The sequence below is a fragment of the Anabas testudineus genome, chromosome 9, assembly GCF_900324465.2.
Source record: "Anabas testudineus chromosome 9, fAnaTes1.2, whole genome shotgun sequence".
In the NCBI taxonomy this organism is placed as follows: domain Eukaryota; kingdom Metazoa; phylum Chordata; class Actinopteri; order Anabantiformes; family Anabantidae; genus Anabas; species Anabas testudineus.
The window spans coordinates 5,044,068-5,060,505 of record NC_046618.1 but is presented as its reverse complement, the minus strand read 5'-3'; the positions used below and the strand labels follow the sequence as shown (position 1 = coordinate 5,060,505).

The 16,438-nt window shown below is 39.9% G+C and overlaps 1 protein-coding gene across 1 annotated transcript in view; it reads left to right on the top strand.

Annotated features, from left to right (window-relative positions):
* Window positions 1–13,147: 13,147 nt before the first annotated feature.
* Window positions 13,148–16,438, top strand: part of chfr (checkpoint with forkhead and ring finger domains, E3 ubiquitin protein ligase) — a 10,843-nt gene continuing 7,552 nt past the window's right edge. Inside the window, exons 1-7 of the mRNA XM_026343279.1 lie at window positions 13,148–13,240; window positions 13,890–14,007; window positions 14,690–14,789; window positions 14,973–15,082; window positions 15,163–15,222; window positions 15,330–15,527; window positions 16,246–16,320. Coding sequence (XP_026199064.1) covers window positions 13,902–14,007; window positions 14,690–14,789; window positions 14,973–15,082; window positions 15,163–15,222; window positions 15,330–15,527; window positions 16,246–16,320 — 649 coding nt within the window. The 5' untranslated portion in view covers window positions 13,148–13,240; window positions 13,890–13,901. The remainder of the gene's footprint in view (window positions 13,241–13,889; window positions 14,008–14,689; window positions 14,790–14,972; window positions 15,083–15,162; window positions 15,223–15,329; window positions 15,528–16,245; window positions 16,321–16,438) is intronic.

The following is a 16,438-nucleotide window of genomic DNA, read 5'->3' as shown; positions in this document are numbered from 1 at the left end:
CAGCTAATAACACAGTGCCAAGCTAATAAGATGGGCAACAAATGAATGGTTCAGTCCAAGCTCCTTTCCTCTCTTGTTCACTCTTCCCCCGCTGATAAAACATGTATGAAAGCGTTTTTGAGCCGCTACATAGTGGCTCCCTGGACTTTTCCCCCAGCGAGAGCTAATGCATTAGTTTCCATTTGAAGGCTGTTTTGAAATGGAGATTGGTAATGAGACGGGAGGGCCCCGGCCATGATCACATTTGGATTGCTGGGGCATCCACTGGGCCTGCTGATTTGGGAGACCGTGGCTCTACTCGGAGTTCAAGCCCATCTCTCTGCGGGGGTTAGCAAATCCTGATGAGGGCCATTCTAAAGCACTAAACTATATCTGAACTGTGAACTGAGGGAGAGAACACCAAGTCAAGGGCTTTGGCAATGGATCCCTGTCACAGCACTCTTTGTAGACTGCATGTTGTTTTGACCACCTAAAAAGGCTAACAGCATACATGCTTCCATGTTGCTATCTTTTTTTAGCTCTCAATGTCAACAGAGCGGCAGCTGACAGAAACCAGGCCAGTCAGTGGTTAAGGAGCTGACTTGGAAACAGCCGAATGGTGTGAATTCCAGACGCTGGTGACAAACTGCTGTCTAATGTCTTTGCACCTCTGGACCTATGACAAATATTCCGGCTGTCTCACACCACCACCACTATAGCTGTGCAAGAAGGCCAGCCAATGCAAGAAGAATATACTGTAAATCACTCACAGAGGAACCTCGGAGAGCACAAAGTGAGACGGGGAGGAGTAGAAGGGAATTAAGGGAGATGGAAAAGGAGGAGGTCCAGAACAGCCACCAGCCAAAATAAGTTTTCCACTTTGATTCAATTTTGAGGATTTTTCCATCCTTTAGTGGAACCTCACAATTTCCCACACTGGCCATATTATGTACACAAGCCATAAAAAATGAATAACATTTATGCAGCTGGGTGCATCTGGCAGAGATAGTCCTCTCATTCAGGGACCAGGATGGCACCATGCCGCCACACCACCCTCTGTGTTCTATGTATGGACACTAGACAAGAGAAGACTTAGGGGAGAGGTGGGTGGTGTAAAGGGAGCCTTTCAAATGAGTTTAAAAAAATAAGAGATTTCAAGGCAAACGGAGGCCATACGTGGCTCTTCCAATTTGGCACAGCTGACGCACATGATTAGCCGTAGAGACATTAATCAAAAGTGGCTCAGTATTTGAAGGGGCGGTGAGAGGCACTGCCAGCTGGTGACAACATGGCTTGTGTGCACGGGCCAAGAGTGAAGTTTATTTGAATATGGATCTTGCCGTGACCGTATTTCTCAAGAGCTCAGTTAGCAGAGCGTTCCCTGGCTCATCACTGGGATCGCCTCAGAGCCCCTTGGCACCCAGAAAGGCGGAAGTTTTTCCAAGCCGCAGAATGAGAATTACGATTTAGTCCATCCCCTCTGGTGGTGTGGGCATATTCATAAGCATTTATTCAGTTTGACGCTGGCAGAGACGCAACACCTAGTTCTTGGCGTCCATGTGTGAGGATTTCCTTTCCAACATGAAATTATGAAGTTGACAAAAAGGTTGTTTTTACAGCCTATGAATTAATAACACATTAAAAATAAAACGCCCTATCTTTCCACATAAAACCGTGCTATTCCTCCACAGGAAACACAAAGTTTATATTAAATTGTCAGTAACCCTTAGGGCTCCGGCTTAAGTTAGAATGAGACCACCTGTAGGCTTTCACTAAAACTAGCAATAGCACAGAATCTGATTTGTTCAGCTCTGGTTCAATAAATCACCAACTAATTGTGTAATGCTTTTTAATGAGTTGAACAAGGTTTGGTTTGGTTATAACTGCAAAAAGAAGGCAGCTCATAGGTTAGAGCTGATTCAAATGGAAGCTAGATTAAAAGTTGGCTATATTTCACTAAATGTCTCTGGCTTGTATAGAAAGATGTTAAAAATGGTTTTAAAGCCAAGGATGGGCTCCCCGTCCTCACCATGTTCACCACACATTTGCTTTGTCCTAAGAGCAATTTACCAAAGCCAATTCACTGTAAATGAACTTTGAACTTCTGTGGATTCCTGCACTTGAGTCCTCACCTAGACTGCGCTAATTTAGCTTCTTTGAGTTAAAATGTTTCATTTGTTGTCTTGAATAATTTTTATTTTACATAACAGTGCAAAAATTCTCTCCAGCTGACTTTTGTTTCGAGCTAATTGTGATTATAAAAATGAGCTTGTTAAAGGGTCCAAAATCTGATGTACTTAGACACTGATACGAAAAAGACATGCCAAATAAATAAAAGTCAGCATCATAACTACATTACAATCTATTAGTTTGACAAGACATCTCAATTAAACTTATTGGTGTTTCTTGTTACTTTTTCATGCTAAGACCAAGTTCTCAGGTGTTTTGTTATAAAACCTTAGAGATCTTCACTCCTCCAGCCACATATCAACTGTGGAGATGTTCTTCCTCGTCCAAGAAAAGTAGGGTGTAAAACAGTTTCTCTTCTTGCTTTTTTACCTCTTCTTGTCCTTGTTGTCATCTACAAATTAAATGACATTAAGAGCCTCAGCTTTCCTCATAATAAGCAGGAGAAGTTGCAGCAAGATACATTTTTCAAACCAGAGGTGGTGGAGGCAAGGTCCATTTGATCTGAGCAGGAGTCCATAGTGCTGGAAGGAGTTTCAGCAGGATAGGGACTAAATATATAAATACAGAGAGTTAGTTTAACAATCCTGTTCATGTCATGACAAATTAAAAAACATCTAACATAATGGCTGAAATTCAGTTTTCTGTCAGCTGCATAAGTGTTGGGACTAGATGATATAATCGTACCTTTTCTCACGTTAAGATCAGATGTATCCTCCAGGAGTACTCAGTTCTTGCAGTGTCCAGGCCGCACCAAGACAACACCTGATGGAATTGGTTCGGTACAGCTGAATTAGGACATACAGTATAATTGATAATATGCACAAGAGGCATATTGTATCCATTTTTTAAAACTCAGGCTGTTATGTTTTTAACGCACCACACATACAAACACAAGCATAAACCCACAGACTTACCAGAAGGTGAGGTTTGATCTGTTGAGGTAGCTCTTGGTAATGAATGGGTGGTTGAGAATACCAGTGGGGGTAATTCTCTGATTCACATCCAGGTTGAGCGTCTACTTCATCAGCTCAATGCTCTCCCTCCTCTCATTAGCCTTTGCCTTGTTAAACCTCTCCAGCCGTATCTAGTTTAGGCAACAGTGGTTAAGTCTTTTTTTCTCTTTTAAATCATTTGAAAATAATGAACTTCTCAGCAGCTACCACTTTATTATCCTTCTTCATTTCATCAGGAGAACGGACTTAGTGCCTGTGGTCAGTGGGGTGATTTGTAAATCACCAGGAAACCTCTTGCGTCTAAAGAAAAATAGAAACGTATTCAAGATACCAATATATGTCAAGAAATGTAACTGATGTGTAGATTAATACGTGTGGAAAAGGCTTTAGGTAGGTTAAAGTTGAATGACAGTTGAGAAAGTCAAAGAATAGAAACTACATCATGAACTTCCAGTGATCAGAATCAGTTTCCTTGAAAAACCTTTTGGAAGGTAGTCGAGCATCGTGGACATGGTCAGGCAGTGGACTCAGGAGGTCGATGATGAATCGTAGCTGGGGACAAAACACACAAGCATGAAGCTATTCTGTGAATTTTAACAGCATTACACCTTCGTTGGCAGTGGTAGTACATGTTTTCCATGTTATTTCTAGCAAACATAGGCATCGTCAATCCAATCAATAGTTTTGTATTATTGGTCACTGTACCAGATAATAGCACAGAAAACAATAAATACACCATTACAGGTTAGGCTTTTAGCTAATCTGGTAATAAAAAGACGTCTGAAAGCAAAATGAGGCTGGCCATTCAGAGAGGTTGCATGGATGCAGCAGTACATGATCTATTAGGACCAGAGTAGAGAGATGTTCTACAGTGAATTACTCACTGCATTATAGGCAGTTGATGCTGGGAAGAGCAAAATGCCAAATGTCATCACTGATATGAATTTAGATGAAAAGGAGGAGTTTTTTAATTATTAAAGCATGTAGTTCATCAATGTAACAATAGCTGCCAGTGAGAAATATGTAGCCCTGATCGGTGTTTCCTACCTATATATTACTTGGTGAAGTCTGCCATGCTTGGCACCAGAGCTGAAAATAGCCAAGCGAAAGTCGATCAGTTTCACTGGAGCTCACATGAGCCACCATCATGATGTTTTCTGGTGTCATGTCCGTATTGATCACACCAATCTTCTCCAGGGCATCAAATGTTGTGGCCAACTGTAAACCCCCTCCCCAACAACACTGACGGCCACCGCTTCTTGTGGCACGTGACCAACATCTGGCTTTTTTGTTGAGGATCCTGTCTCCAGCTATTTCTCACCAATGTCAAAACTAACTTCCTGCTGTAGTTCTTCATGTAGAATGCGTGGCAGGCAAAGATGATGAAGATGGACTTGAACTATGCATGGTTACTTTCTCACACAGCTGAAACAGAAATGAGAACCAAAAAGAGAATTCCCTTCAACAATATTAACCTTTTTAACTCGTGAGTTCTTAAGGTTTCACCAAAAACACGTTCCTGCATCTATGAACCCTTAGTAGACTTGTTGTACACAGTTGTGGGTTATGGAAGTAACCTTACTTGTTGCATACACAGAACTGTTGTTTCAATAATGGTCCTGTCTTTGTAAGTTAGAGGAATTTAGGAGCTCAAAACACATAAAAGCGACTTACTTCAGAGTTAATTTTAACAGAATTTTAACATTAAATGCAAGTTAAAATTACTGTGGTGAAAGACATTAACATTCATTCATGCTCTATTTTAAAGCCACTGGCACCCAAGTGTAAAAATGATGCCCAGCACTCAATGTCTCAATGTCAGTTGAAACCAGCAGAGGGCAAATTATTAAATAGATCTTAAAGAAATATTTTCAGGAAATGTTTTTATTTGTTCTTTTGTGGAGAATTAAATGAGGATCAACACCACTCATATTGATCTGTTAATTATACAGTGTGGATACTCTCAGCAGATAATACTTCAAATCACTATGTTTAATGTGGAAAGTGTCATTTGCAGTAACTCATTTGACAAAAGGTGCTAATAAAGTGACTGTGATACCTGCTCAGAACCAAATGGCCCACACATTATTAGCTGGTTAATACAGTCAGACATTAAGCAGCTAAAGAGAGTCAAAGATAAAGACCCAACATGTAACCTGGAGCAGTGAATGTAAATGAAAATAGGATTATGGCCATGTTGTGATAATTAAAGTGAAACTTAACATGTAGATATTGGACAGACTAAACAATTGCTGCAAATGAGAAGCATGCACCCCCTGAATTCAAGCGTTCTCAGTCTCCAGTGGTGTTTGGGGAACTCTGCCCTGCTTATCTACAGTAGAGATCTGAAAACAGAAGGTGGATGCTGGACATTACATTTTTTGGATGGTTAACTGTAAGGTACTAAATGAATGTTTTTGTACAAAAATGACATAAAAGGTTAATGGTGAGAAGTCCAAAAGGTCTCCATACTCACCTGTTCAATATCCCTGTAAAAGATACACAGTTAAACAGTTTGTTCCCCTTATGCTGGATTCTCAAGCGACATCTTCAGTTCATCATTTATCAGTTGTGCATTGCTTGTTCTATATAACATCACCAGGAATAACAACAGACAAATACGAAACAGACTGCTTTCCCATGTGCCCAGTGCTGTAGATAGGTCCACAAAATAATTTTATCAAATGTATCTCAACATGAAAATAACATTTTTGATTTCATAATACCATCATATTTGCACACTATTGTGATCATAATAATAATACCATAATTTTATACTTGGTGAAAATCCCAACCTTTATAGGAAATGGAAACATGAACAGACAGAACATGTGGACATATTATGTGATTCTATACAGACAATGCCATATTTCATACTACGAACATAATATTTCTGTCAGTCAGCATGGCATTACAGTCACACACACCATTGCTATTTTGATGCACGATTATTACACAGAACAGTAAAAATGATGTTTTAATATGCTACGTCTATAACTACTATCTTATTCAATTCAATAGTTTTTTTCAGTTGGAATATGCTTGAGTTTTAAACATTATATAGCGTTGTCACTATTTTGATGGGTATTTTCTTCTTTGAGCAAAGGAGGATTCACAGTGCAGTGCACAGAATGACCACTTGTTTCATGTCATGTCGTTAGTTCATGTCATCAATGAGTTTATGTCATCAACCCTCACTTACAAAGATAGCAAAGGCGTCTATAATAAGGTGGAAGAGGGCAGGGGGATCATATTCTTCATGAGACTAGTGTCGACGGGGCTTCTCAGCATTCCAGACCCGGCTTTGCTTGCCTCCCATGCTTCTTTGTAAATTTGTCTGGCAGCAAACATGCTTTGAAAGGCTTTTATCTCCTATCTGGGCAGGAGTTCCATGCACCAAGATAACAAACCCTATCTTATCTCGCTGTGTTCGTTAATGTCACAGCTTAAGGGGCTTGTTCTTCCACTTGCAATGGGGCTTGCAGAGCGGATTGTTTGCAGATTAGTCAACACAGGCCTCTGGAGGTCTTGGAGCGCATTCAAAATGCTTGTCTTGTCCCGCAGATGTTCTTGTATGCGTTCTTGGCTGCTTCCTGCTTTTCCTGTGTCAAATGGCATGAGTACCACACAATGGTCGGTAGGCATCATTACACACAATGAGACCTGCAGTAATACTCATCACTTATCAGACAAGCCAGTCATGCAATCCAAAGCAGAAAATGTGTATGATAGCCAACCAAGGCCAACTACGTTGTTGAATGTTTTGGGGATGACTTATTACAATTCGGTTGCTGATTATCACAAAACTTTAATCAGTGATACATTTTGAAACATCCATTTGAGCTTATCTGCCCAGGGAAACATCCAGGCTGCAATATTTCATGTAGTCTGCCCAGCCCTTGTGGCCAGATTCATGATCATCCCTCTGTGACACAAGAGACCAGGCAAAGTTCTACTGACTTGAGCCATCTGGCTATCTCACACAACCCTTGGCTACACAGTGGTTCACTCAGCGATTGATTGGGGTGTTGAAGGCCAGCTATTTAACACATCAGAACAACAAGTACTGCTATCAAGCTGGCCCTTCTCATGCCTCGTTTCTGTGCCACCCAAGAATGTGTCTTATCTCTTCCCTTCTGCTTGTTGGTTTAAGCCAGACAGCATATGCCCACATTCCCCCTGTAATACACCATTGTGCTTTTGGTGCAACCATGACAGGCACACAGGTTGCAGCTGAGATATGATGGTGAGCTTAACCCTTATGTCGGTTAGTAAAAAAATGGGCATTTTCAGTAAATAAAATCTGCTTCCACTTTTCAGTCTATGAGTAATGTAACACCAGAAAATGTTCTTCTCAACAAGCTCTCCTGTTGTTGTACCAAAAGACTGACAGATGAAAATAAAGCCTTGTGTTCCATATCATTAAATCCCACTCTCTCAACTGATTACATTCTTATTAGTGCCTCCATTCTTCTCTCATTATTGTTACTTCTAGTAAATCAGGTCCGATAATGTGCATTCACTCACTAGACGCACAACCTGCTCATTCCCATCTCTGAGTCTTTGTTGTCGCCGAATGGTTTTTAACTGAAAAGTGTGAGTGCGTTGTAATTATGATTCTGGGGGTATTATGAAATCAAATATCACAACGAATGTAATTTTATTTGCTTGTAATCTCTCTCACCCAGGCTAATAGGCGTTTTCAAAGGGCATGCTCGGGGGGTTTAACGGCGAACCATCTCTAAATAGAATGGCTGCTCTGCTCTCTTGCTCTCCAGCTCTGTTCTTTTGTCTTTGATATGCAGGCAAAGAGCTTGACAGTCGGGGGAGACGTGGGAGATTTGTCGGCCTGTGATCTCCATGCCTCTCTGACAAATGAGCGCCTTTGGCAGGGCTGCTGGAGGTACGGCTTCTCTGCTCTGCTGGAATCCTGATGAGACTACACTGGAGCTGCTGGTAATGAAGTCAGGGCACAGGACCAGCCTGCTGCCAGAAATGACCTTTAATCTACGCACATGCAGGTCATTTGGCATGTGATGCCTCAAAATTGCACATACACCTTGGCACTGTTACACGTTAAAAAAAAATCAGCTGAATTTTTCAGAAATAGGCCAAAAGCACATTGTTTTAAACACTGTAGCTCACATCTACATTTAAAATCACATTTGCATTTAAACAGTAATTCCATAAACTGCTGCGTACTGCTTGTTATGGCAGTAGCAAATATTTTACATTTCCCAACAGTCTGCAATGACTGATTTTTATTTTATTTAATTTTTTTAATCCGTATTTACATTTGACTACTGGGGTAATTTGGATGCAATCACCATCCAGTCAATCTTCATTACATCGGACTCAACTGCTCCACCAAGCACACAATTGCTTGACATTGATTTTGCAGATTCTTTCAGTCCGTGTATTTCCTAATGCCGTGGATGTGGATAAGATCTCCCCTTTGCCGTGTCTGTGCACAGTGAGATGTTAACAAATTACAACCTAAAAATTGTAATCCCCCGAGGATAAATGTACTCATTTTAGCTCCACATTGGGCAGGAAATAGCTGATATTGATTCTGGATGTTCCCATTCTGCACTGGGGAATCTCAAAACCACAACGCTCGCTCAGTCCAATCCAACATGGTTGCCTTTGATTTCAGCTCTCAGCTTCAAGGGGACTGAGTAATGATTCATAGGAAGCACAAGCACTACCCCTTGTGGCTCCTTTGGCCCAGTGCAGCATGGGTAAATGGCACCTCCAGCTGCTCATGGGCCCCTCCTGATAAGTTAACCTTGTGATAACATGCTAATGCCTGATTAATGTTGCAGTAATTAGACACAGCTTTTCACACTCAGTTAAGAGGACATCCTCCTGCAATTAGCCTGAGCCGAGGAGAGATAATTTCAGAGAGCACAGCAGAATCACGTTCCTCAGCTCGCCTCCATTCCCACTTGGCAACATTAAGGTTTATTTTCTCATTATTTCATTTAATTACTCGTTTGATGTTTTATACAGCTGCCACAAGTAATCTTTGATCCAATTAGCAAATGCTGATTGACAGCACGGGTGTGAGATTCAATAAGCTGCATTCAATCTGCTGTTGTGACCTTATGAGAGGATCTGCAGGGGATTTGCTGTTTGCCGCTGACAATACCAACCAATACTATATAATAATTTCCCTTAAGATTACAGTCTAGAGTGATGTCCCACCTTTGCATGTAGCCATGTGCGCCTGTGTGTGTGCGCGCGCGCCTGCTTGTTTTTGTGAGAAAGCAGCATGTCTGTGCTTTTTCCTCACCAGACTTCTAACAATGAGCAATGAATGCATTAGTGAGGAGAGGCCCCTGTACTCTCCAGCCTCCACACTGCCCATTAATAATGCACTGCCATGGAATAGATGGGGGTTAGCTGAGATTAGTCCTGCATTAAGGACTCGTTTGCTGTTTCTATTAGAGAGACATGTTGGTCTTTCTTAAGCAAGAATGATCGCCCACTTGTAATTGGACTATATAATCCTACATCAAAATGGTCAGTGGTCCCACAAAGCCACTGTGTGATTCTTTTTCAATAAGCACAGTGACCAGAATGTGGACACAGAGAATGAAGGCAGTATGAAATACAGCGAGGGTCTGTATTATTGAACAATTCAAATCACACGAAAGACATTACAATAGCTCTATAGTCTATAAACGACTTTTGTTCAGAAAATCTAATGACATTTGTAACAAACTGCCACATGATGATACGTACAGTTATGTTTTTCTAAATTTACAGATTATTACTTTACGTTTTTCAAAGCATGCTACTATAACATTTTTGTTATCACATTCCCCCGACCCTCTGGGGATGTGTGAGCTGTTTATATTCATTAAGTTAGTTCATTATGTTTTTAAAATCACTAGAAGCATCCTTGAATTGAAAAGACCAAAACCAACAATGAACCGATTCCACTATTATGTACTGAACGTTGTTCCCTCTCCCCCCAGTGCCACAAACTGCAGCAGATATTGAACTATGATTTTAATGTCTTGTTACATCCTGACTGTGTGCATGACTCAAGTGGTGTGTGTGCATCATTACTCCCCTGCTTGTTCCTGATTTAAGTGGTGTGTGTATACCGATAATCTAATAGAGAGACATTTCTTTTGGATATGAACAGATAACGAGCTACAAACAAGTACAAACAACATCCAAACTGGAGCCTTGTGGGTCTTGAGTGGTCAGTGGGTGATAAATGCTTAGAGCAACTTCAACCTGCTGTCTGGAACATAATTAAAAATGCAATGACGTCATCTTTTAATTTTAGAGGCAGGAAGGGAGAACAATATTTTATTAACAGTAGCATGAAGGGTTTACACTACAATTGTATTAAATGGATGTCAGCTTAACTAAACTCACTAAACTTTTATTTTTCTTTGGGTGAATATCCCGGCAAAATATTTCTAAAAGCTAAAATTGAATGATGGTTGAAGGGCAAAAAACTATTCACCACAGAGAGAAAAAGCAGGAACACAGCACTCAGCCTTACTTTGATAAGTACATTATTCTACCTCTTTGCACATGCTAATGGGTTTTTAAATTTGTGTGATTTCTAGATTTTTTTCATAACTAATTCACGCTGGTGTGTTTAAAGAATGTTAATGTGCTGCTGACAAAATAATCTGAGGTCCACTACACAGCAGCCTTGTCTCATGGTCTTCTCTAAGTGGAGCCCAGTTGTAGATGCTCAATGTTTAAAAAAAGTAAATAAATAAACTCAGGACAAAAAAGAATAAACTTTACAAATCAAATCTTCTGTCATGTTTACCTTTGGAAATATCATGTAACTCTACTTCTTTTTACAGTATTGACAGCACTTTGAGGCCTCAGGACTCAAAGAGTCAAACTTTTCCTGAAACATGGAGGAGATTGTAATCTCCATGAGAGAACTACTGGAATTTATGATGTATTTTGTTACTTATGGAATGCCTAGTGTCCTTTTGGAAAACATTACCAACTTACAAGCTTATATATATATATATATATATATATATATTCATATATACACTGCCCATGCAAAAACAAAAGTCACACATTCCAATATTTCTTTGCACCGCCTTTAGCTTTAATTACAGCATGCATTCACCGTGGCAGTGTTTTAATAAGCTTCTGCAATGTCACAACATTTATTACTGTCCAGATTTGCATTAATATTTCACCAATATCTTGTGGTGGCCAATTCATGTGAAAATGATGTGTGATGTATGATGTGTCCATTGATGGAATAACCTGGTCATTCAGTATATCCAGGTAGTCAGCTGACCTCATTCTTTGGAAACATAACACATAACTGCTGAACCTAGACCTGACCAACTGCAGCAAACCCAGATCATAGCACTGCCCCCACAGGCTTGTACAGAGGACACTAGACATGATAGGTGCATCACTTCACCTGCCTCTCTTCTTACCCTGATGCTCCCATCACTCTGTAACAGGGTAAATCTGGAATCATCAGACCACATGACCTTCTTCAGTTGGACAGTTCTTAACCCAGTTTTAGTAGGTTACATCAATCTCCTTAGATGTTTTCTTTGCTTGATGCATTTCAATAATTTGACCCTTCTGAAACAGATTAACATCTTTTCCACGACCACAGGATGTGTCTTCAGACATGGTTGTTTGAGAAATGAAAAGCTACTCACTGCATCAGTTAGAGTTAAATAACTTGTTACAAGCTGAACCATAATCATCCATGAAGTAATTATCCAGTGGGAGGCTCTTAACTATTTGCTTAGTTAAATTCAAGTGGTGACTTTTTTTGGGACAGTGTAATATAATTTTGAGTCCTGCAAAAGAAATGAAGAGTGGGTCAAAGGACGTATATAGATATATTGTAAATAATGTTTGTAAATCATACTTTGAAGAAATCATAAAGTAATCCACACAGAAAACGTAAAATGTCACTGTAATCATAAAAAAATAGAACACTAAATTGTAGTATTAGCTAAATGTATGTGAGGTATAAAAATAAAATGAGGCTCTATGAACAGGCAACAGTGACAATAGTATAACTGGTTATTGTCTTGGCTTGAAGTTTTAATTAATTACTAATTAGCATAAAATAATTCTGGTAAATGAAGGTTAGAGGTGAAAACTAAGTAGGCTACATATACTGTCCTTAAGTACAATTTTCATGTACTTGTAATGAAGTATTGTTCACTTTATGTTACTTTTATTGTTACTCCACTACCATTAAGAGGTAAAAAAAAATGGTACTTTTTACTTCACAAAAATGTGCATTTGACAGCTTTAGGTATTCTGCAGAGACAGATTTCTAATACAAATGTTTGCCTCATAAACTAACTAAGAACGCTAAGATTATAATCTATTATTAAGAATTTACCATTTTAACTTTCAACCCTCTACTGCAGAAACTGTATTTATGAGGTTCATGTTGAAGTAGACATGCACATTCAGGGAATCAACAGCATCAACAGCACTCCACATTTTGTAGGATACATTTTGTGTAATACTTAGTACTTGGGCTTATGTAAAAAAAAACTAGAATAAGTAATTTGCAGTTCTTTGGGCAGGTATTTCATGTATGTACCTGTACTACTAATGTTCCTGTGATGCACGTACATTTGCACTGCTGTTATGAAACCCATATTACATTACATTACACAAACCTATTGTCAGTTCAGCTGTACAGAGGTCCCGTCCTTTCTCTGCAGTGACCTCGGTTCACACCAGCAGCAGATCGTGCAGATCTCAGCCTGACACACACACACACTCAGCCTGACACACACACAGCCTGACACACACACACTCAGCCTGACACACACACAGCCTGACACACACACACACAGCCTGACACACACACAGCCTGACACACACACAGCCTGACACACACACACACAGCCCGACACACACACAGCCTGACACACACACACTCAGCCTGACACACACACACTCAGCCTGACACACATTTCCAATCACAAAGCCAAAGCGCCCCTCCTCCATCAGCTGATATATTGTCAGAGCAGAGTTTGGCAGGAAGTGCATCTTGTGCCTAGCTCGACCATGAGGAGGAGAAGCTGTTGTAAACAGAGACACAGGGACAACAGACTAAGCTTTTGACGGTAAAATAACCACCAAAGACCTGACATTAGCTTAACGTTGCGGGTATTTGTGGATGCTGCTGAATACTGTTGATTTAGTCTTGTTGGATGCGCACTGTGCTCGGCAGCTAATGTTAGCAATCGCGTTAGCTTAGAGTTGTGTTGTTATTGAACGAAGTTGTGTGTGCTCTCGTTAGCTATTGTAATATCCCACAGCCTGCGTGTTATAATGACAAATGTCAGACTGATAGTTGGGGGCCGTGATAACTAAACGTTTTTCAAGTTAATAACACAACAAAGCCAGCAAAAAAAAAAAAAAAAAAAAAACAACAACAGTGGACGGCTAGTGAGCTCAAAAACAAGCTTATGTTAGCTAGCTGGGTGTCAGTAGCAGCCTGGGCTGTACCAAACCTGATTAGGAACTAATTTAAAGTTAACAATCACTAATAACCAAGCCTAATGTTTATTTAAGTGTTGCTCGTAATGAGCTAACTAATAATAAAGAGCCGAGTTTTTAATCTAATGTGGCTAATCTTCTGTCAGTGTCTCAGTTTGTCTTGTCACAAACGTCACATGTGTTAATTTCACTTTCTTTTTGCTGTCATGAGCATTTTATTATTACACCTTTCTAAACTGGTGTTTCTCTCTTTATTTGTTGTTATTATTGTAGAAATACTAGAAGATGGACAGTCACAGAAGAGGACGGCCGTGGGGGAAGTTGGTCAAAGTGGACTCCAGTGAAACGGTGCTGCTCTTCAACAGAGAGTGCACAGTTGGTAGGAAAAAAGGTAGGTTTGTGTGTGACTCCTTAAATCATGTTTGAATATTATTTAAAGGTTTTTATGTCCTGCTTTAAATAAAATGCAGTGATTCCTTTTTATATATATAAAAAAAAAAAAAAATATAGTGCCTGTGGTGTCCTGTCAGTGTCTGGAGCCTTTAAAACCTCCCCCTTGAAAACACAAAGCCTTCTTTAGTGCACCAAACTTAGACAGCCCCTTGTGATGATAACAAAAGGCGTCCATTGAGAACATGTGTGCAGAATATTAAGTAGATTTTTTTTTGTTGTGTAGGTTTTGTTTAATAAAGGGTTAGGCCTATATTTCCCCCTGTGTCTGCTTTGTTGTCAAGAGCTTTTGGGGTCTACTGTTTTGCAATGCAAAGCAACTAGGCTTAATTGGTTAGCTTATGTCTAGACTATGAAAGGTTTTGAAACTGTCATGGCAACACAGTTTCAGGTGAATCTTAGAAGTCTGAGAGTGATTTAATGCATTAAAAATCATTTTTAAAAGAACATTAAATGGCTGAGCATTTGATTTAACAACGCGGTACTCTTCAATAAATGCATGTATTACCCGTCACCCTCCACAGCAAGGACACTAAAAGCAGAAAAACGAGTAGGTTCTGTCTGAGTGAGTCAAAGGAGAGTGTCTGTGTTTTCATGGTAATGTTTTGTCATTTTGTTTCCAGGCTGTTATCTTTCCTTTCCGGCCAGCAAACTTGTCTCAGGCGAGCACTGCAAGATTTTTCAAGATGAAAGTTCAGGGCTGGTGTGGCTTGAAGACATGAGGTACTTTATACTAAAATTAACTCTTAACTGCACCATAAAATATCTGCATACGTCAAGTGCATCAAACTAAATATAGGTTCTATGGGGCACTACTGATTTGGGATTGTTCATTGAGAAAATGTGTTTGATATAGAGACTATGCTTCTTTCACACTTCTACTCTTGCTTATTTGTTTGTCTGTAGCACCAATGGCACGGTGATTAACATGTCCAAACTGGTCAAGAAGCAAACTCACATGCTGCAGAACGGCGATGTCATCTACTTTGTTTACAGGAAAAGTGAGCCAGAACAAAGTAAGTCGTTTTGTTAGCAATGAGAATAAATCGATGTCTTCATAAAAGGACAGACAGCATCTTTTCTTATCACGTTGCAGACATCGCCTATGTCTACCATTCACTCAAATCGGAGCAAGCTATTTCACAGCACAGTTATGGTAAGTAGTCTGGTAATTCCCCACAACTCTTTGTTGAATGCAACTCCTTTCATTCCACTGCTATATTGTGCCTCATTAGTAACCCCCACCCTGTATCTAAACCTCAGACAGGGAGAGATCAGCCCATAGTCTGGCCCCTGTTCAAGCTTCAGAGATGTCACTCTCTGTGGAACCTGTAATGCTCACAAAGGTCCCTCAAGATCTAACTCAGGAGGAACCTCAGCCTTCCACCTCCACCTCCCACTTCTGTATTGAGATCCCCAACACTTCTGCCCTCATGGCAACGACAACCTGTCCTTCCTCTGGTAGGTTCACTGTTTACATGAACCATTTTCACACAAGAACTCTGCACAATGCCTTGAGATTCTGGTCCGGAGTTCCTCTTTCACATGTACAGCATGCAACAGGAGATTGTCTGTGTCAGATGCATTCTCACAAATAATCCATTTGGTTATATGCCAAGGAAATTGTGTTTGGTTTACAGCACACTGAAGCAAAAAAATAAAACTTAAAAATGTTCTGTATCTTCAATTTAGGTCTTTAAGTTCAGAGACTCTGCTGAGTGTACAGTGTAGTGGAATTGAGACATTTTGTGCACTTTTTCCAAACATTAAACTTGTGAAAATGTGATAAAATTGAATTTGGTTGAGTTAGATCTTGGCTCATCTTGCCTCACAGTCAGAAGAGTTACCAGATGGTGTAGTCATTGGCCTTTGACTTTAGTTGTAGCACCTCTTGCTCTTTGTCTCTCAAGAATAATCTTAAACCACTTCCACAGTACTGAAGTAGCTGCTTTTGTGGAAGAAACTCTTTTGCTTTTGGCCGTGCATGTTTCAGCTTATCCCTGCAGTAAAATTAAAAAAATTCCAGAAAATGTCATCAATATTATCTATTGTGGAGATTTACTGGTGATATCAAGTATATATGACCATCCCTAGTCAGAATCTTTCCAGCTAAATTTTTCGATCATCAGCATCTGTCAAAACAGGCAGTTAACCTTTGTCTGTTGTTCTTCCTTATGAGGCCAAGCTAACAAAGCTACTACTTCAGACCTGGACCACATGGAGCCACAAAACAAGAAGAGGAAAACCAGTAACGGTTAGTTTTCAAACATGGATATTAACTAGGTTTTACTTGATTTCCCCTACTAAAGCTTGATTTTGTGATTTTTGGTCCATAAACATCTTTCCAAAGTCAACCAATGCCAAACTTTACC